Source organism: Tiliqua scincoides, chromosome 3, assembly GCF_035046505.1.
Source record: "Tiliqua scincoides isolate rTilSci1 chromosome 3, rTilSci1.hap2, whole genome shotgun sequence".
NCBI lineage: Eukaryota > Metazoa > Chordata > Lepidosauria > Squamata > Scincidae > Tiliqua > Tiliqua scincoides.
In genome coordinates this window covers 135,005,131-135,026,503 of record NC_089823.1, presented here as the reverse complement: position 1 = coordinate 135,026,503, position 21,373 = coordinate 135,005,131, and the positions used below count along the sequence as shown (strand labels likewise).

General features: G+C 42.3%; 1 protein-coding gene across 1 annotated transcript in view; it reads right to left on the bottom strand.

The window, feature by feature from the left end:
• Window positions 1-4,942: 4,942 nt before the first annotated feature.
• The window catches only part of SAMD8 (sterile alpha motif domain containing 8), a 35,400-nt gene continuing 18,969 nt past the window's right edge, over window positions 4,943-21,373 (bottom strand). The window contains exons 3-6 of the mRNA XM_066621984.1: window positions 19,080-19,175; window positions 17,401-17,518; window positions 13,195-13,345; window positions 4,943-12,130 (exon numbers count right to left, since the gene is read on the bottom strand). Coding sequence (XP_066478081.1) covers window positions 11,826-12,130; window positions 13,195-13,345; window positions 17,401-17,518; window positions 19,080-19,175 — 670 coding nt within the window. The 3' untranslated portion in view covers window positions 4,943-11,825. The remainder of the gene's footprint in view (window positions 12,131-13,194; window positions 13,346-17,400; window positions 17,519-19,079; window positions 19,176-21,373) is intronic.

Genomic DNA, 21,373 nt, shown 5'->3' with positions numbered 1-21,373 from the left:
TAACTGATTCATTACAAGTTTCTGGGCTGGTGGCTCCAGTAGAGGTAGGATTCAAGGAGCTGTTAATGAAAAACAACAACAGTATTTAAGTTCATCTTTCCCTTTGACCCCCCCCCACCCCTCCCCAACTCTAGAGGAATATGCTGCCCTCTTCAGTTCAGCTAACATAAACAGGAGGCTGGTTCAACAGCTTTCATCTGGCAGTCACCACATTTCCATCTGTCCTGAATTTCCATGTGGTTTCCAGCCAAAAGAGAATGAGTCATTCTTATGGAATTGTTACCAAAAGGAAAAAGCTTGAGGCAAAGTAAAATAAAGACATATTTACAGGATTTATCCTGTCCTGTCCCTGAAGGCTGAGAGTGGGCAAGAATCAGCAACAGATAATCACAGCAAGCACTTAAATATCTATATCCATCTATCTGCAGTGCCTGGAGGTGGGAATCCTAGTTCCTGGAGATAGTAGAGGGTAGAAAAACAACTTGTAAATCTAAATAGGATAAAGATCACCCATTGTGGTTATTTCCAAGCAAAAGATGTTTGTCCAGATAACAAAATACAATGTTGCTTCCAGAAGATGCTTTTATTTGAATGGGACAATCATTAAAACCATTTTTTAAATGTGAAAGTCAGTATTTTAATATTAGACAGTGGCCACCAAGAACATCTTTCTATGGGTTCTCACAAGACCGACCTGGCTCATGTTGGGCTCCACCAGCTGCTGTCCTTGGCTGGCCACAGAGATTGAAAAAAAAGAGAAGGGGAATAACCTAGAAAGTGTGTGTGGCCCAAACCATTTGGGGGCTTGTCAGTAAAAATAGGCCCCTGTCTAGATTGGTGCCAACACCATCACCAGAGCATGTGGCAGCAGGTAGCCAGCAAACCATTTTCAACTGAGGGTGGGGCTCACTTTTGTTACAGAGCCAAACTATGCACTATGTCAAGCATTCCAGTACAGCTGGCTTGCTTAACTTTTCTTTATTAAATAGGAGCTGTGGTGGCCCCAGTCCAGAGCAGGATGCCTTTAACTGGAGGAGGAGGATGCCTTTAACTGTTTACCTCTGCCATCAGTCTAATCCAGTGGTTCCCAGCATTTTTTCCCCACTCACATACCCCTTGGCAGCCCATTTCCATAAATTGTACCCCTGTTTGTAATTCATATAGTTGCTGTTATTTCAAATTTATGTTTTCAATTACTGATCCATATCTGATAATACATAATTTAATGCCCCAAAACTAGCAGTTGGTGGGGCTTTTGCATCTTCCTTTCTGCCTTGCTAGCCCCGTAAGCCTTTTTCTGCCATTATTCAATTTTTTTGCAAGTACCTCCAAAGGTCCTGGCAAGTATCCCTGGGGGTACACATACCCCAAATTGGGAACCACTGGTCTAATCCTATTTGGGCAACCCCTTGTGGCTGTTTGCTCCAGGTACTCCTTATTTGATGAACTACTAACAATGTTAGTTGTGCACAGTCCCCAAAATCATTTGGCAATTATGAAGAAAGACCGAGAAAAATAACAAATCCTGAGACAATAGGGTCAGCCTGCATCTTACCCATACTTGAATCAGTACATGTGCTTGACCAAAAAAAAAAAACCACAGAAGACAGAGCAAAACAACTATTTATCGATTCCACACACCACTCCACTTCCTCAGTATATGCCAGAGCTTCCCAAAACTATCCCTGTCCCTATAAGAGGTGGGGAAGGGGGAACGCAGCAACATGATCCCCAGGATAGCACTGCTGCCAGGGATGGGAGGCGGGTTTTTTTTATTTACCAAGAACCAGCGCATGAGTCCTGGGGGAGGGGTCCCTCCAAACAAAAAAAAGGTACCCCAATAATTGGGCACTTCTTTTTCATCACAAAACCAGAAGTGCCCATTTTTTGTTTTAGATTTTTAGAGGTGCAAGGAGCCTTGTAGAAGGCTGTTAAAAAGACACAGTTTAGAAATGTTCAGTTTACACATTTGATCCCTGTTGCATATATGCAATGTTGGGAAGAAATGATTTAAAGCAGTGGTACCCAACTTAGCAGTTCAAAAGCATGTAAAACTGCGAGTAGATAAATAGGTACCACCTCGGTGGGAAGGTAAGGGCGATCCATGCGCTTAGGCGTTTAGTCATGTCAGCCACATGACCAAAGAAACTGTCTTTGGACAACACTGGCTCTTCAGCTTAGAAACTGAGATGAGCACCGCCCCTAGAGTCGGAAAAAGACTAGGCTTAACATCGGGGGGGGGGGGGGAAGGTTTAACCTTAACCCAACCTTTAGGAGACCGCATACCACTGAGCCAAAAATTGGAATTGTCATGGACCACGTGAAACACCCCACCCCCCACACAAAAAATTTGTAATACAAGTGGCCCTCATTATCCATAAGGGTTCCGTTCCCAGAACCTCCACAGATAAGGAAAATCACAGGTATTTGAAATGTGCAGTTCTCCCCCCCCCCCCCCCGAACCTGACCAGAGCTGAGTTCTGGTTGGTCCAGAGGCTTTTCTGAAGCCAAACACCAGAAGTCACCTTTAAACGATTCCAGGCTTGAAAGGAATCGTTCACAGGCACAAAGGCCACAGGCAGACAGAGAACTGAAAACTTCAGAAGTCAGGTCCAGCATTGTGCAGTCTTTGCTCTCTATATAAGGTGGAGTAGGAGCACTTGAACTCCAATCTTTCCACTTGTTCCCCCCATATACATAAGCATGGGGAGAATCTGTTTACAATTCCCAATGTATACACACAAACCAACTGAAGAATTGGTTGAAGAACTGAAGAACTGAATACTGAAGAACCAACCAACTGAAGAACCAATACAAATTGGACCATGACAAGGTCAAAGCATTAAAGCCCCCTCCAACACCCACCCACTGTGGTTGGTACCCAAGTACTGTATGGGAGAGTGTATTTTTTAAACATACCTTTTTAAAGGGCTAGCACACACTTATATAGACTAACCTGTAGAGGTATCAGTTGTGACTCTTTTAAGCCAATATTTTAATTGGATTCAGACAAAATGCCTTGCTAGGAGTTTTCCTAATGTGCATTTATTAAATGAGCAATTCAGAAGAGTAACATTTTAAGATCTATGCAGCTTGGCAAGTACATCAAATAAACCAATTATCAAATTAAAGCCGCCCATCTTAGACAATTCAGAAAATGTGAATTCAGTTGATGTTCAATTACCAATCAATATGTATGAAGTGCAAGGTAAAAGCAGATTTTTAAACCATGTAGCTGAAAGGCTTGGCTGCAGGGCTTAGCTTTCAAAGACACAAGCTGCAAAACTTTAAGGGGGCTTAGCAGTCCTTGTATATGACCCCATGTACTCTTCTGACAGCAGCAAACATGATCCAGTCATTTGTGGTAGTCCATAACTGATAAATTTCTGGAGGTGACCGGTGTTTCCTAAACTTCTAGTATCAGAAGTTATGGGGGGTTTGGTTAATTAAAAATGGAGGCATACTTTACACTTACACACAAATAAGTTTTCATTTTCAAAATATAGGTTGAGTATCCCTTATCTGGACTGCTTAAGATGGAAAGCTTCTGGATTTCAGAATAATTGCATAAATATAGTGAGAAATGCTTACCCTTACTCCACTGTTTCTCAAACTGTGGGTCAGGACCCACTAGGTGGGTCACAAGCCAATTTCAGGTGGGTCCCACATTCATTTCAATGTACGTTTTATTTTTAATAGACTAGAAATTATTTTTAAAACAACTGCTTGGGTGGGTTAGGAGGGTTCTTTATTTTAAATAAATTTTTAAGCATATACAAGGGCTATTCAGAAAGCAACTCCATTTGGCTTTTTTAAAAAAAAAACAAGAATGAAGGCAAACAATTTTATACTGCTCAAAAGTTAAATACAATGCCAGCACTCAATTCCATGTAATCTCCACCTGAATTGAGGCAATTGTATCCTGGGACAAGCTTTTGTCTCTCCTCTTCAAGAACTTTGCCACCAGGGAGCTCAGCCAGCTTTCATTTGTGTAAACAAAAGGTGTGATTCTTCTCCATGACAATGCGTGTGCTCTTCACAGCAGCAAAGTTCTTGAGCAACTCTCACATGCGACATAATCCAGTACAGCAATTTTAATCCAAATCCAAGATGTAGTGGTTAAATTTAAAAAAAAAAAAATGTGATGTGTGTTGGAACCCCTTTGAAGAAGATAACAGTGGTTATCCAGACCTCGTAGCAAATTGCAAAGGGTTCAAGCCATGAGTTCAAGCCTCCAAAATGTAGATCCACCACTGCCCATGGTGAAGGAAGTATACACCCTGCGCGAGTAACTGATCTTAGTGCATCTTCTCTTGCAGCACACAATCAATAGGAGGACTCCTCATGAAATTTTCAGCAGGAAGACAGCTTTAACTAATTCTAATTTAAATCCACCTGAAGCAGTTGGGGTGCAGGATTAAAAAAAGGAGCTTGGGACTTCTAATACTGACTTGAATTGGGGAGGTCTATACTTGATAATTTAGAAAAATATATATATTGGCAACCTTCAGTCTCGAAAGACTATGGTATCGCGCTCTGAAAGGTGGTTCTGGCACAGCATCTAGCGTGGCTGAAAAGGCCAATCCGGGAGTGACAATCCCTGCCACACCAGGAGCAAGTGCAGTCTGTCCCTGGTCTGTCTCCCTGGCTATGGGCCTTCCTTCTTTGCCTCTTAGCCTCAGACTGTTGGCCAAGTGTCTCTTCAAACTGGGAAAGGCCATGCTGCACAGCCTGCCTCCAAGCAGGCCGCTCAGAGGCCAGGGTTTCCCACTTGTTGAGGTCCATTCCTAAGGCCTTCAGATCCCTCTTGCAGATGCTTAGAAAAAGAAAAATATTTTTCTTAGAAAATCTTAGAAAAATAGCATGTATAGAAAGAGCACAAGATAACAGTAATTTATTTGAATTGTTTAACTTATCTCAGATTTTATTTAATACTTCAATAGTTTAATACAACAAATACAAAAACAATATAAATTAAATCTGGGTTAAATCTGAGCTAAATCCATGTTAATTTATACAACATCTGTGCTTCAAGTCTTTCTGCAGTAGGAACATCTTCAAACATACCACTATATTCTCCAAAGATAGAAGAGAGATCCAAAGTAAAAGGTCTGTGCTGGGCACTGGAAGGATGACTATCCACCATTTTCTTCTTTCACAGGTTATATTGAGAAAAATGCAAATTCAGCAAATAGTTAGTTTGCTTGAGAAAATAACCAAGTGTTTGTTTTTAAAATGGGGAGTTCCCTAGGCCATGCTAGGCCTTTCCCATGGTGGTGATGACATCACTGACACCACACAGGGTATATCCAGAGGGATTTAATACTGTTTAGGACCATTCCCCAGACTAATATGGGCTCTGGAATCTATTCCAGATCCTGTTCAGATCTAGTAGACAGAAACCAATTTGTGCAGGAGTCTACAAAAAAAAATACAACAGAACTGAGAAGTTCCGAATTCCTCATTGAAAGTTGTAGCACTAACACTGCACATCCAACTCACATAGGAAGGGCCTTTTCATCACTCTACTGCTATACAATTTAATACGGGAAGAATAATTTTGTAGCTATAAGTATGTGTTTTCCTTTGAGAACTAAAAAGGTCCCACAGTTTCAACTTCTGAAGACCAACTGAAGACAAACTGAAGTTAGTGGCGTTACTTCCAAGAAAGTAGTTAACAGGATAATAGTGTGCATAACTAACGCATCCAGTTAATCCGATTAAGAGGCCTTTGCACCCCAGAGATTGAGCATTTAAACAAATATTTTGAAGGTTCATTTAACGAAGTAAACAAGGCAATGAACTAAAACTTCTCAAAATATCAAATTATAATTTTTAGTGTTCCGCTAGTCCTGAGCACCCAAACACACGCATCACAAGTGAAAACTGCCTGGTTTAAGCAAACTGTGGGTATTTCATTATGGGCAAGCTATGTATCTAGTTGTTTCAAAACTGGGCAGTGTTCGATGCCACGGGCAGATGTAGACCATATGTGGTCTCATATTGTAGGCCACAGAAAAGCAGAGTAAGACCAGAGTGAGTCAAGGAAGTTGAAGAACATTACTTCATGCTGCTATCCGTAAGTGCATGGGTAAGTTCTAATTATTGCTTGGGATATGTCAGACTGCCAACTCCACAATCTGCATACTTAATCAACAACTTTCTGAACAACACATTCAAAATAATACTGTCTTGAGGATACAAACATGGGTAACAGGGAAATACATTTTTGCTTTTCTCAAGTAGAAAGTATTCCACACAGGGATTTTGAAGAGTGACTCCCAAACTCACAGGCATTTCTCAATGGAAATATTTTGGGAGCGGTGACATGACATCTCACAAAAAGTGTAATCAAACCTGGATGGCATGTCCAAGAACGTACTGATAACATCTTCAAGTATAATTGTCCTTTGGAGGGCTATTTTTATTACATCTCAAAAGTGCAAATGTAGCTCCAGACCAGGACTACTAGAAGTATTTTTCACTTGAAAGGAAGATTATATATTTTTTTATATTGACTAAACAGCATTGTCAAGTAACCTGTTACTATATCAATACAGCATTTTTAATTTCCTCCCAACCCCATTTCCCTCCATCATAGGAAGTAAAATATAGACTCAAATCAGCTAAAGTTGGTGGCAACCAAGACTGCAAAAATATACACTTACTTAGAAGTAAGTTCCATGAACGTTGGCTTAATTCTCAAAGGGTCTGGGCTGTACTACTTCAAACGGCAAGTATGGGCTCAGCTGATTCAATATTCCTCCATATTAAAAAAAACAGAATTTCTTACTGAGAATTCCAGTTCTGGAAGAGGAAGGGGGGGATTTCCTACTCGTGGGAAGCCCCTCACCCTGAAGGCAGGATTGGTCTTGGAATTATAAATCCTCCTTTGGGGTGTCCCTTCCCCAGCCTGGTCTAGAGAGCAGGAATGCTGTCATTCCCTCTTGTCCTGCACGCCTTCCTCTACAGATGGTGTCCTGGGCAAGGCCTAATCGGACTGGAGGAGAACCTTCTACCAGTGTGACATACCAAACAGGACATGTCACCAACAGGAAACTGAACAAACAGAAGGCAGAAATAACATAGGGTGAACAGGTCCTTAACTACTTCCCTCCATAACAGTAAAAAACCACCTAGAAAAATCCCACTGAGCCAGGTTACAGTAGAAGGTGGAATGCGCCATTTCCTCTTCCAGAACTGGAATTCTTGGTAAGAATTCAATCTTTCTCCTGCAGAGGAATGGTGTCATTCCCTACTTGTGGGATCTGCCAGAGCCGTGCTAATGGGTGGGCCAGGAAAAGGACTCGCTCAGTGCCCCACCACCTGCTGGAGTACCCTTTTACCCAGGGAAGCATCAACCGAAGCAGCTACATCAACCCTATAATGTTTAACAAACGTACGAACGGATGACCATGTGACCGTCCTGCAGATCTCCATTAGAGAGGCATAACCATCAAAAGCAGCCAAGGTCGCGGTTCTCCTTAAGGAGTGGGCTGTAATACTCCTTGGTGGATCCTTACCCTTACAGCAATATGCCAACTCAATGCATGCTCACAGCCATTGTGCCAGAGAGCTAGCCGTGGCCTTGTGTCCCATATTAGAACTCTTGAAGGTTACAAAAAGATTCTGAACACCTAATCCCCTTTGTTCTCTTGGTGTAAAACCCAAGAGCCTTCCTAACATCCAGGGTGCGTCACAGCTTTTCAAGATGAGTAGATTTTGGGCAGGGCGGTAGAATCAGCTCCTGGGCGCTATGGAAGATGGTATTAACCTTTGGGACGAAGGAGGGGTCTGCACGCAGAACTATCTTATCCCTATGGAAGAGGCACAGCTTGGGGTTAATGATAGTGCCCCCAACTCTGACATTCTTCTGGCAGAAGTAATAGATACCAGGAACAGGACCTTCAGAATAAGCTTCCTAAGCAAGAACTGTGGCCAGTAGCTCAAAGAATGCTCCCATCAGGGCTACCAGAACCTTGTTGAGGGTGCAGTTTGGGAATCTGTGCACTGGCAGTGGATTTAGGAATGATCCCCCCCCCCAATAAAACACATTACATGTGAGTGACATGCTAGACTCGCACCCAAACCTGCTCTGAGGATGCAGCTCACTAATGTCAAACATCTCTTCAGCATATTAGTAGAAAGTCCCTTATCCAGTCCATCCCGGAGAAAAGCCAACACATGTTTAACCTTGGCCTTGACTGAAACCACCCCTCTGGAAATCACCCATTTAGCAAAAGTGCCCTCGGTGGAACCATACACCTTCCTAGTGGAACCCCTGCAGGAGGCTAATAAAGTATCGGTGATCTTCTCTGCGTAGCCTAGCTTAGATAGCATGCCCCGTTCAATCTCTACACTATTAGGTGAAATAGATGACCTGCTTGGTAGTGGCACAAGATGGAGTTTCCTATCGTTCTGTGCTGTGGCCTGGAACATGTGGCAGGCCGGCCTCATTGTTCAGCTGCAGGTGCGGCTGGATTCCACACTGCTGGAATGGCTGCCGCAACCCTTGCTGGCCCAGCAAGTTTCCTCCTGGGCCACTGTTCTAACAAAAGAAGCACAGAGGGAGAACAGAAGAGGAGAAATCCTTAGAAAAATGCTGAGCTAAGGCTCAGCAAACATGACCAACCTCCTGAAAGGCAGGGCTGGTGTGACACCCCCCAAAGGAGCATTGTTTTGAGACCCTGCCTCCAGGGGGATGGGCTTCCCACAAGTAGGGAATGACACTCTTCCTCTGCCAGAGAACAATTATCTTCTCACAGAAAACTAGCATGTCCAGGGAAGAGGTTACAGCCTAACATTCCCCCCCATCAATCAGTTATATCAACAGAAAATGATTTTCTTCCCCCTAAAGAGAAACATTCAGTCATGCAAGCCCTATCTTGCAATTTGAAGTGGTACAATTTGGGCACAGATTGATCGCCCAACTAAAAACCAATGCTTCCAAGTAAACGCGCCAGTAATCCTACTATCTCAGATAGGACTGTCAAAACCAAACTGGATTGGTGTCAATCTCAGTTTGAACAGAAGAATCAAATATTGCCTACAACATAATGTAAATCTGAACTGTAAACTTATCAATGCAATTTGGTCTGTGTGACATTTTTCCTTTCCAAGAGGAATTGAAATACAACTTTGAAGGAAGCGCCTCTCTTGAATCCCAAGCTGCATTTCACCAAGATCTGTTTTTAAACAACCAACATTATGGGCCTCTGGGCATTGTTACATTTCAGTTTCCCTATGGAGCACAAATTTGGTAATACACACTCTGTGTGCACTTATGTATTAAACATTTTGGATATTTCCTCTGCCATACAAGATGTTCATGGACAGAAGAATCCCCATCAAAACACACATTTACCAAAAGAAGTGGCCATTACTGCCAATAGGAGCAGGCCAAGAAGTTGTCTCTGTCTTGGTGATTAAGGTCATGGCACATTTGAGTATACCGCACTATTATTTTCTGCCCCATTTCTTCAGCACTAGTGAACACATATTTGCAATCCAGGCCATCTTCTATACAACCTTATAGCCAATGCATAAAGGAATGGCTCTAATTAGATGTGTTCAGTTACAGAACACCAGCTCTGCACTACATTGCAGTCTGCAACAAGAATAAGGCATGCTCCGAGACAATAATATTCTTCCCTTAAAGTGGCACATAAAAATACTGAAGTGGTCATTTAAAATGTGTTTAAATACTGTGGCAATATCAACTATTGCTAGAAGCTATACAATAGAACAGTTCTAGTTTGTAGATACTTCTAATGTGCACATTTGCAGGTTTAAGTACATTTTCTATTTTTTGTTCATCACAATTCTAGAGAAGTCTCCATTCCTGGAACACCGGACAATGCTTATATATGTGTCAGTATACAAATATTGACCCATACGGAACAATGCTAACCACAGAACTAGAAAGGAATGTTTACACTGCCTATCCTGCCCAGGAAGCAGGGGCAATAAAGCTCACACCCTTTGCTTCTCAATGGAAATTACTTACTAGCAACGCTCTGTAAAACACAGTATCTGTTTTGTGAGGCTAGTGTAGTCACCAGGAATAGGCACTGGAGAAACAGGCACACCTGACTGTCAGAGCAAAGCTGAGTCATATCACTTCCACTTGAACATTCAGGGTAATAATTATGTGGAATGTTTTCGACACCCAAGGGAGCCAAGGAACCATTCTGTGTTGGAGGGACTCGCTGCAGCTGCATTGCATAGACTTTTTATAATCAGAGTCCAGGCAGACCATAACTTTTAATGCTAAATGTATATATGAGCTAGCATGTATGGGACTTCAACCACATTACTAGTCTGGATAAATTTAAACATCCATATAAATGTCCAGCTGTGTGAGCAGGGCAATTCGGGACACAGAATGGAAGTTGATCAGAATGGAAGCATGAACAGTTTGTGCTGAACTGGCAGACCTGCAAGCCTCTTTTGAATCCTCTTCCTCCGCTGCCTATTTGGAAATACAATAATGCAAAATGAACTCATTCTGGAACCAGTGTGATATTAACCATTACCGTCTTAACCCAAATAGTCCACTTCCTCTCCCCGCCCCTTTGGGCAGCATTTGGGACTCCCGAGTAGAATTTTCTACTGAATAAATAAATTAGATATTAAACATGAACTGAAGTAACTTCTGTAGGTGATAGCTTTCTGTTTGTTTTTTTTTGCAGTCAAAAATAAAACAGGACCTGCAAGGCCATCAGGTTCTGTGCTTGTTATGACTCCAAATACCATGAGCTCCATTTCTAGGTATGAATCCTTACACTAGCAGAAGAGCACTCTTGTAAACAAGCAGCCCTATTTGTAAGACCTAAAAGAACAGTCAGAATCTCAGCTAGCCAATTAAAATGTCAACATCTGCCAACATCCACTTGGAGCAGAATGACACTTAGTCAGCACTGTAGTGATGGGTTGGGAAAAAGATTGCTATTGGGGTATTTCCAAAAGCCACTGCTCAGTATCTCCCCCACTGCTTCAAAACTAAAAAACAGCATATATTTCCTTTGTTCTATGGGACATTGCTTGCTACTACACCAGGTGTTCTAGTTTCCTAGCAGCACTGTTTAAAAAGCATGCACAGACTTATGTAAGTGTTTAATACTGTGTCCGTAGGGAAGTGTTATGTGGCACTAAAACTACGCCAACCTCATTTTCAGAAAACAAAGCATTTATTTCTTACCAATTCACTGAAATATAAATAAGAAAATCACTGGATGGGAGACTAGCATCAAAGGATTCAATCCAAATAAATGAAGCCTTGTTCATAATTGTCAGGTTGGTACCACATCCCTGAGGCAGCTACTTTGCCTCTTTGATACACACCTAGCATCTTTCACATTGCTCAAGGCTTTCATTGGGGAACCGTTTCTCTCCCTCTTTTTCTTCCAAAATACATCTTACTCTCATTATGCAATCAGTTATTTTAAGAAGGATGACACTTGTGTTAGAATCTAACACTAGAACAACTACTAGGGAGTATCTGATGTCAGCTGTTAGCTATTCCTTCAGCAAATGGCAATTTGAAGGCCAGGCTACAGGTTGTTAAGTATTGCTGAAGAACAGATAATAACCTAACTTTAACACATTCATGCAGAACCTTGCTGTAGCCAAGAACATCCACTGTATATTTTTTTTTAAATGGTCACAGTTACCTATTTTAGCTTCATGGGAAACTCGGTTGAAAGAGAAAGAACAAGGCCTGAGATGACACATAGTTTAGAGGAAACCCATTTTACCCAGCTGTTCTTGTAGGGAGTTAGTCACAAATACGTCCCCCACATATGTAAATTAAACCAGGCACTGTTTTATCCAATTAATTTTTTCATTACTGTTGGTTTTGCAAAGGGCCAGCAATACTCATTTGGTACTGTACCATTGACATTGCATTCAAAGAAAGAGAACATGGGAAACCAGATCCTAGCCCTCCTACTCTGATGATAGGCTCTTGTGTTAGCCAAGGTGTGATAGTACAAAAAGAGTCTTGTGGTGATGTAGAAAGCAATGAAGACATCAATGGAGTAGTGTTCGTGCGCTGCCAAGATGAAGAAGATTCCAAAGAGATTCAGCACCCAGGACAAAGTGTGCAAGAAGTTCCAGCTTCTTGGTGTATCTAAAGAAAAGGAAAAAAAAAAAAAACACTCAACCAATAAGAATGTCTAATGACAATTATGTGACAAAGATTTTCTGAACAGCTACTTAGAAGCAGCCAAGATGGTGGATTAACTTCTACTGAAACTGTCATTTCCTTCATCATTGCTGAAAGTAGGACAATCCCAGTCACAAGCTGGAGGACCAGCTGCTGCTCAGAGGTTACCTATTCTATGCACCTACCCCCCCCCCCAGCAAGGAGGAAGACAACATGGTCCCAACAGGATTTAAAGTGCCAGTCAATATCATTTTGTTAAAGCCTTCCCAAACTCATCTTCCTCCTATACCCTTTTCCTTCCTTTTCCTCACACACTTGGTCTTTCAGATTATGAAAGGGCAGGGTCTCTGTCTCTTTTGATTTGTGTAACAGTGACTAGTTAGCATGAGCACTCTAGAAAATAACCAAAGTGAAACTTATCTTTCATGTTGAGATATGGTTGGGATGCTGATTGTATTTAGGGAAGTTTTTCAATGCTGAGATCAGGGGCTGGCACTTTTTCTGAAACATCATTTTAATTGTGATCCAACTGAGCTTATTATGACTTACTGTTTTTAATTTTTTACGGTTTTAATTGTTTTTGCATGAATGTTTTCGTATTGCTTTATGCATCATTGTACTGATGTACAGTAAGCTTCAGGGTGTAGAGTAAGCTGTATGGGTCCTAAGCAGGGTGGAAAGTTGGGGTACAAATTCCTTAAATTAAATTAAAAGTTAGTTTAATACTGCATTAGTACAATACTCATGAAGACTGAAAAAACTAAGACCTTAGCTCCAGTTTGCTTGCACTTTTTAAAAACACGAATTACAATCAATCCTTTTTGTCTAACTTCACCTCATAATAATGCTGCCAGCCACAAGTCCTACTGCCAGTTACCTCCTACTAGTTTCCTCTTCCCCACTGAAACTTTTAACCTCCAATGGAGAAACTTGTTGTGCAAGAACAAGATGTAAAATGACAAGAGGAAGCAGTAACAAGCTAGATTCATTAGACAGATGATCTTAGGCCATTTCAATATTATACTTACATTCCGTGACAAAGAAGTTCAGCATGGTCAGGACAACTGTATGGCCACTGAACATGTAGTCTCCGCAAGTATGGACTCCAGTTAGTGTCATGCCAAACCCACTCCAAATTGCAAAGGCTCGCTGAAATTTTGCCCATAAGTTGTCATACAACTAGAATTAGAAGCAGACATAACATGGTAAAGAATATACCAAACACACTTCAAAGCACTCTAAATGTCTCTGCCTCCAGCTTCCATGACAAGCGAGCAGGTTACTGAAACACAGACATGCTTTATTTTGCTACAAGTTACCCATTATAGTCTAACGCAGGGGTCTCCAAGCTTTTCAACAGGAGGGTTGCATCAAATATCTGGCATGGAGTTGAGGTTTGGAAAAAAATAAATTTAAATAAATTTGAATACATTTATTATTCATATTTGGAAAAATTTCAATACCCAAGAATTCAGGAAAAAAATTTCTGAAAGACTAGAAGCACCATGGACTTGGTTCCATGATTTCTCCCAACAGAAAAGTTTGCTGCAATCCTGGTCAGCGGCCCTCCATGTGCTCCAACCATGGGTTGAACCCACACGGACCCTCTGGAGATGAGGGAAGCTCTGCTCCACCCCGCAGCAAGCCTCCTGCTCTCCAGAGGCTCCTAACCTTGGTTTTTGGATCCAGTAATCCAAAAGAAGCTCTGCTCCCCTCACCTCCAGGTGTTCTGAGGATTAGGGAGGCCGCGCACAGGGAGGGCTTCCCTAGTCCTCCGAAGGCTTCTGAGAGGCCTTAAAATGTCACTTCCAGTTTTTCAGAAAAAAACAGAAGTGACCTTCTAAGGCCTCCCAGAGGACTTAGGAGATGTTCTGAGGGCCAGGAAGGCAATGCTCAGGGCAGCAGTGCCTCTGGAGGATTACTGGGCACCAAAACCAAGTCAGGAGTCTCTGGAGGGCCGGAGGCTTGCTGGGGTCAGAGGCTTGCCACTGGCTGGATGGATACTTGTTGCGAGCCAAATCTGGCCCATGGGCTGGGGTTTGGAGACCCCCAGTCTAATGCATTGATTACCAAGGGGGTCATGAGCCAATTTTCAGGGGTTGTGGAGAGTTTGGTGCCACCATCTTAAAAAGCTGGGCACCATCTTTGAAACTCTTTTGAACAACCATCTGCCACCATCTTGAAAGGAAGAGTTTAAGAACGTGGTTAGTGAGAACATGAGGTGAGAAAGAGAGAACAGAGTGAGGGCCCAATCCTATCCAACTTTCCAGTACCGGTGCAACAACAATGCAGCCCTGAAGTTAGGGAACAAATGTTCCCATACCTTGAGGAGGCCTCTGTGACTGCCTCCCCCACCACAGTAAGTAGTGCATACCCCATTGGCACAGTAGCACCAGCACTGGAAAACTGGATAGGATTGGGCCCTGAGAGCCTGATCATTAGTGTATGCTCTTGAAGCAACTGTTTGTGAAAGTTTGGTGGCGAGTATGCCTTCTTTACTAACTTTATGAAAGACGTTGTCCTCCCTGCACCTGCTGGGGCCCCTTTGCAAGCTAGCTGCGCAAAACTTAGTAGTTTGGGAACAGTGGAAATTTCTGGCTAGGGAAGAGGCTATTAAACTGCCTCAATGCTTTTGGCTGAGAGGGAAACTAGCCTTGCCTTAGACTTGTCTAGGTGTGGTATGTGTGTGTGCAGGCAGTGACGTATCTCCCAGGTCTCTCTCTGAGCAGGCATGTTGCACTTTCCCGGTGTAGGCCTAGGTAAGTCTCAGTGCAGGGGGGGGGGGAAGAGGAACATAAATACTCTGAAGACTATCTAAAATTTGGCTTTACTACCTTGATCAGCAATGGCATAGAAAAGCCACAATGCACTCTGTGCAATCTTGTTCTCAGTGCTGAATCAATCACTGAATTGGTCACTGAACTCAAAATATCGCTTAGAATCAAAGCATTCGGAAAATTCTAAAATCTGGAGTTCTCTCAACTTTCAAAAAGTCTGATTTATTAAAAACAGTCACTTCCTGTTTAATGGCATAGCTACTGGCCCTAGCCTGCACAATGAAATCACCTTCTGTTTGCAGTTTAATGACATTACTTCCTGCTTAATGACATCACTTCTGGCCCTAGGTCTTAGGGAGGTCCTGACAAGTTGTCATACCTAAATAGGGGGCCCGGTGCAAACAGGTTGGGAACAGCTGGTCTAATGTTCAGAAATGTAAGTGAGCATCTTTGCTATTGGGACATAACTTTCCACAGCTTATGCACTGAACTTGGACTGCTCCTAGATACGCAGTCTAAAGACAATTTTGCATGTCATCCCTTAATGAATTAGGTATGCCCTAAATCAGCCTTCTTCCACCTTTTTTGTGCCACAATCCTAATAAATAAATGAGAATGTGGACCCACCACTGATTCCGCCCCCGCATGGGAGGTGATCTGCCCACCCCCACGCACCCCGTTTCCCTCTACCTCTTATGTCTTCCCAACAACCTGGTGAGAACACAGCCTGAGCAGGAATGGCCTTAGGAACTGTGCAGGAACTGTGCAGAATGGCCTTAGTGGCTGTGCAGGATTATATCCAGAACTCAGTTTAGATAAGGGAATGCCATTACTGGACTGGATCCAAGCCCTTTCTTGCACAAGCTTTGAAAGGTTGCTATGACCCCACTGGGGTCATGACTCAAAGGCTGAAGAACACTGCCCTAAATTCACTCAGTTCATGCATGCTTCTACACATCTGCATAATATATAATCAGGCTGGCTGGCAACCTTCAGTCTCGAAAGACTACGGTATAAGCCTACAGCACCCAGTATTCCCAGGTGGTCTCCCATCCAAGTACTAATCAGGCCTGACCCTGCTTAGCTTCTGAGATCAGACAAGATTGGGCATGTGCAGGCTAGGCAAGATCTTTCAACGTATTTATGTTGCTCTTTTAAACACTCTCTTCAGCTTGCATAATTTATAAACAACCCTAATAACAGTTTAGCATTTGAGACAGTTTGAAGTCCTTCATGTTCATTCTCTCTCCATTCAGGACAACAACCCTGTAAATATTATCCATATGGAACACAGGGGCTGCGACAGCCTTAGCAACCCTCCTGTCTAGTGTGGTTGTGGTTAAGGATTGTGAAAAGACTTCTGAGGAATGCAAGTTGTATTAATTCAAGACTGGAAAAAGACAGATGTGAAGAAATGGTCCGACTACAAGCGAAGCCCCCACTAACTGGGCAAAGAGGTGTCCTTCAATTTGTGCTCCTTTATATTTAGCAGAGGGAGAGCAACCATCCCCATTCACCCCAGCCTAGCTTTTTTCTAGACTTGGCTGGCGTTTTTTCTGCATCTTCTTTGCATGTGTGACTCCATCAGGGATAGGGAACCATCCATTTAGCTATGTCACCGTTTTGTAAATTTTCTGTTCAAAACAGTATATAAATATTCTTAATAATGTAGCAAGTGAACTATAAATCTAATAGACCAGTGGTTCTCACACATTTAGCACCAGGACCCACTTTTTAGAATGAGAATCTTTCAGGACCCACCAGAAGTGATGTGATGATCGGAAGTGCAATTATCAGGCAGGAAAATTTTTAACAATTCTAGGTTGCAATCCTACCCACACTTACCCAGGAGTAAGTCTCATTTACTGTCATTGTTAAAATAATATACACAGTAGCTTGTTAAAAGTACAGGTATGTAACATTTCCCCAAATGCATTCAAATACCATGGGAGCATCAAGTCTATTCAAAATTAAATATTGAAATGAATGAGGACCCACCTGAAATTGGCTCGTGACCCACCCAGTGGGTCCCAACCCACAGTTTGAGAAACACAGTAATAGACCAACTTGGTGGCCTTTAAGGCATACTTATGAACATGAAGAATTCCCACTCAAGCTATGTCACACAGTAATATCAAAGCTGCAGGGGCTGCCATAATTGGGCAGAGCTTACATACAAAGATGACAGATATTCCAAGGGAACTCATACCGCCCATACCTGCTAAAGGAAAAGCTGTCTACTGGACCTTTAAGCTGGTCCTCCGTTTTTAAAAAAAACATGTTAAAACTAAATTAAAAATTAAGCATGATGCAAATTCAACGATATGCCTTCTTGACATATTAGCATTAAATCTGCTTGCCAGCAGTTTAATTCTACCCCAAGATTTTATCCAAAGCAAAGTCAGGGAACAAAAAACTGACAGACAGGCTGGTGCCGAAGAGGAGGAAATGTTTTACCTTTCCAGAACACTGCAAGTGTTGGCCGGGCACCGACAGGGAAGTCACAAACATTGTTATGCAACGCAGCAAGAACACAGTACCCATCAGACTACACAATCGTCGTAGGAGGATAGACCTGGAAGTGAACAGGAGAAACTCAGTTCCAGAAACTGCTTCATTTTGACCTAGATAAGGGTTCCTCCCTCCACAGCAAATCAACATTAAGCTAACCAAAACCTTTGAAGTTCTGAACTGGTAGTTTTGACAGTCGGGAAGCACAAACCCATTTGATAAGACAGCATCTGGAACTAGATTTTTGGCTAGGTCGTCCATGTGCCATGGGAGGAAGACAAACACAGCATGTCTGTATTTTTTTTTAAGTTGTGCAACAAAACCTCAGCAGCAGTCTCACTACGAACATGCAAGAAAACCCTCCCATGGGTTTTCTTTAAAAGGAGATGCCTCGCCTATTCCTTGAGATAAAAATACATTTCAAGTTACACGGTGTAGCCCCCATCTTCAAAGTTACTGTGCTTTGGTTCAAACCATAAAACAAGACAGGCAAAGAAATCTTAGTCATGTATCAGAGTTGGAAAAGTTTCCAAAAACGGTATTTAAGACAATTAAGGTCCGTCAACACTGACAATTCGCTATCAGTACGGCACTGATTAGACCTCAAGGAAATGACCAGGTTTGACTAATAATAAATCTGAAACAAGATTATCAATAATTTAAAAGTGATCTGTGCTCAAAAGGGTGCTACTGAGAGCCAACGAGAATCACATTAACAACCAGGAGAGCAATGGTGGAAAGCTACCCTGGTTCCACCTGATACATGCCAATTGATTCAAATCAACTCAAATAGGGGTCCAATCAGTTCAAACAGGGGTCCCACATTCAAATAGGGGTCCAATCTATGCAATCACTACTCTGTAAATTCAGGGGCTATTGTGCAAACCAAACCTATAACGGGGGACTCTACTCACCAAAGGCCCTGTAAAAACCATGCTATTCAAAGAGGGAAGTGTCATCAGTTGGACCCAAGGGAAGAGGAGCACAATCCCTCACCTCACATAAACTTTTATGTAGTGAAAGTTACTTTTCATAAAGTTTTTGACATTTTAGTAGTAGAAAAGAAGGTAAGAGCCTCCTTTCTCCAGGCATTAAAATAGGGTTGTATTGGACAGGATCCATTCCATGCAGATCTCACAGAAATATACTCTCTGTCCAAGAAAAAATCTGTTTCGCGCATCTACTTTGCAACAGCATCAAGCAGTACAAGAGTCGCTTAAAACTGAATCTGTGCAGCAAATGGTCCACATACACATGCCACTGGCATGTCATTCTTCTTCACAACAAACCCCTGGCAGAAACCTCTAGGATGCAGCATGAAACAATGTGTGACAAGCCAAAGCCTACTTTGTGTTACGTTAGTGTTTCTCCAAAGCACATTCTTATTTGTGGAGAACCACCTGGTAAACTGCTGCACACAAACAACTCACTAGGTGGAACAGCTGCAATAGATTCAATTTCAAGCTGCTTCCATGTGCAGTGTAGACTTCAGTATGCCCCTCTTATTGGTCAATCAACCGGTCTTCACATTTCCTCCAGGATAATGGGGGACAAAGAGATATCCACAAAATTCTTCCAACAAGATTGCCTAGTTATTCCAGATGAGAAGTACTGAAGAACAATACCTGTGTTTGTGAAGAAGAAGAACAAGCAGCCAAATATAGCAGAGAATCACTCCACATACTTCAGTCATGGCAAAAGCCCATGGTATCCTAGGAACGCTAAAAGAGAGAGAAAGAACACAGCATGATGCACCTTCACTTAAATAAAATAATAATAATAATAATAATAATAATAATAATAACAACAACAACAACAACAACAGGTATTTATATACCGCCTTTCTTGGTCTTTATTCAAGACTTTATTCAAGGCGGTTTACATAGGCAGGCTTTATTAAATCCCAATTAAATAGGGATTTTTACAATTTCAAAGAAGGTTCTTTCTTTCAAGAACGACTACATTCAAGGTGTTTCATTCCGATCTGGCTTCACATTCTGGCCTCCATCCTCCCACGCTCAGAGCAAATGGAATTGCTCGGCTTCAGCTTGTCAGCTGCTCCAAGGTCGCACGGTGCCGGCGGCCTCGAACTGGCGACCTTGTGGATGTTATCTTCAGGCAGATGGAGGCTCTACCCTCTAGACCAGACCTCCTGCCCATGTATATAAATGTATATAAGCCAAAGTCTTCACTTCTCTGGAAATGCAGAAGTCAAAATGGGAACTATAAGTAATTAGCAATATAAAAAACCCTAGATCACTTGAGAACAAAATCTTATTTATGTACTTAATTACTCAGCATAAAGCTAACAACGTCAGACTGCTAATTTTTCAACCAATCAATTGATACTTCAGCTTGACATACTGAGGAACAACTTTGGAATTTGCCAAAAGAGATACATTTTTTCTGGAGACAAATAGCTTGCCTCTCTCTTAAATCCAAGCTTTTCCTGTAACAGTACCAGTTGGTCAGCAAAAGCCACATCAGCAGTTCCCCAATGTCAGACTTACCAGATGACAGTGTGATAAGGCTTTTGTTCCCCTGCCTATGACGATCATCCCCATTCCAGCCATGCAGCAGTTTAACTGTTTTGCAGATCACCACCAATCTATTCAATTTTATGGCTTCACTAGAGATTCAATCAAGTCCTGGAGCTTTGTTACTGGAGAAAAGACCAGTTCTACTGCTGCACCCATGGTGCAAGGCCACAAATCACTACTGAAGAAAAGGAGCAGGAGAGACTCTGTGGCAAGACTCTCGCTGGGTCACTCAGCCTGCTTTTGTTGCTGCTGCTGCTGCCTGCAGGGTCAGAGTCTTTGCTCCATTACAACTGCTTTTCGACATAATCTCGTCTGATCTCAGAAGCTTAGCAGGGTCAGGCCTGGTTAGTACTTGCATGGGAGACCGCCTGGGAATACCAGGTGCTGTAGGCTTATACCATATTCTTTCAAGACTGAAGGTTGCCAACCAACCAATAGATCTTATTAAAGAAATTATGGACATGATCAAGTGGCATTTACCTGCCTTGATTCCAAGAAGGTGTTCAACAAGGCTGAGCGCAGTTTGTGTTATTTAATGTACTAGAGATATTCCGGGTTGGTACATCATTTCTGGAGTACACAAAAGCTCTGTATGATCACCTGCATGCTACTGTTCTGCCTCTTATTACACGCAGAACTTAGCAAGGCTGCCTGCTGTCAGTTTTACTATTTCTTGTACATACTAGGCCACTAGCAATAGCTAGTTTCAAATATCAAAGTGTAGCAGATGCTACTTTGCTTTGGGGAAGCACCCAAGGCTTAGAGCCTTGTTGCTTGATGGAGATGCCGGGGAGCAGAAGCACTCCGAGGGTTGAGGGAAGGAACTGGAGCAGCAAGGAGTTAGAGAGGCAGAAAGGATGAGATGGCAGACAGGATTTAAATGTGGATGCAGGGGGGAAGCCGGAAGCTGGAAGAGATCTTTGCCCAGCCTCCACCAAGCTTTTTATTGACTCTCAAGCAGTACAATACAATACTGAGAGTTACTGATAACACTAGCTACAACTAGCTGGCTCTAGTTGACCACAACACATTCCTAGGTCTGACCGCTTCCTTATCTCTAATGCTAGCTCATCTTGTTTACTAGGTAAAAGGCAGTGAACAAGGCCAAGGTCAGAGTGCACTCTGGCCAAAGCAGATGTGCCTGCGGTTGCCAAATTCACTAAGCCTTTATGTGCTTCTGCATATGCTACATCAAAGTTTCAGTTTAACTTCTGGAGTGAAGATGGATGAGAATGAATATAAATTTATACATGGAGAATGCAATGCTCATATTAATAAACCCGATGTCCTCCCTACACACAGCTGTAGCTTGTACTGACCAGCTCAGCACTGTTTCCAAGTTTAAATTAATGCTTCACAATTTTAATACTTTGCCCTTA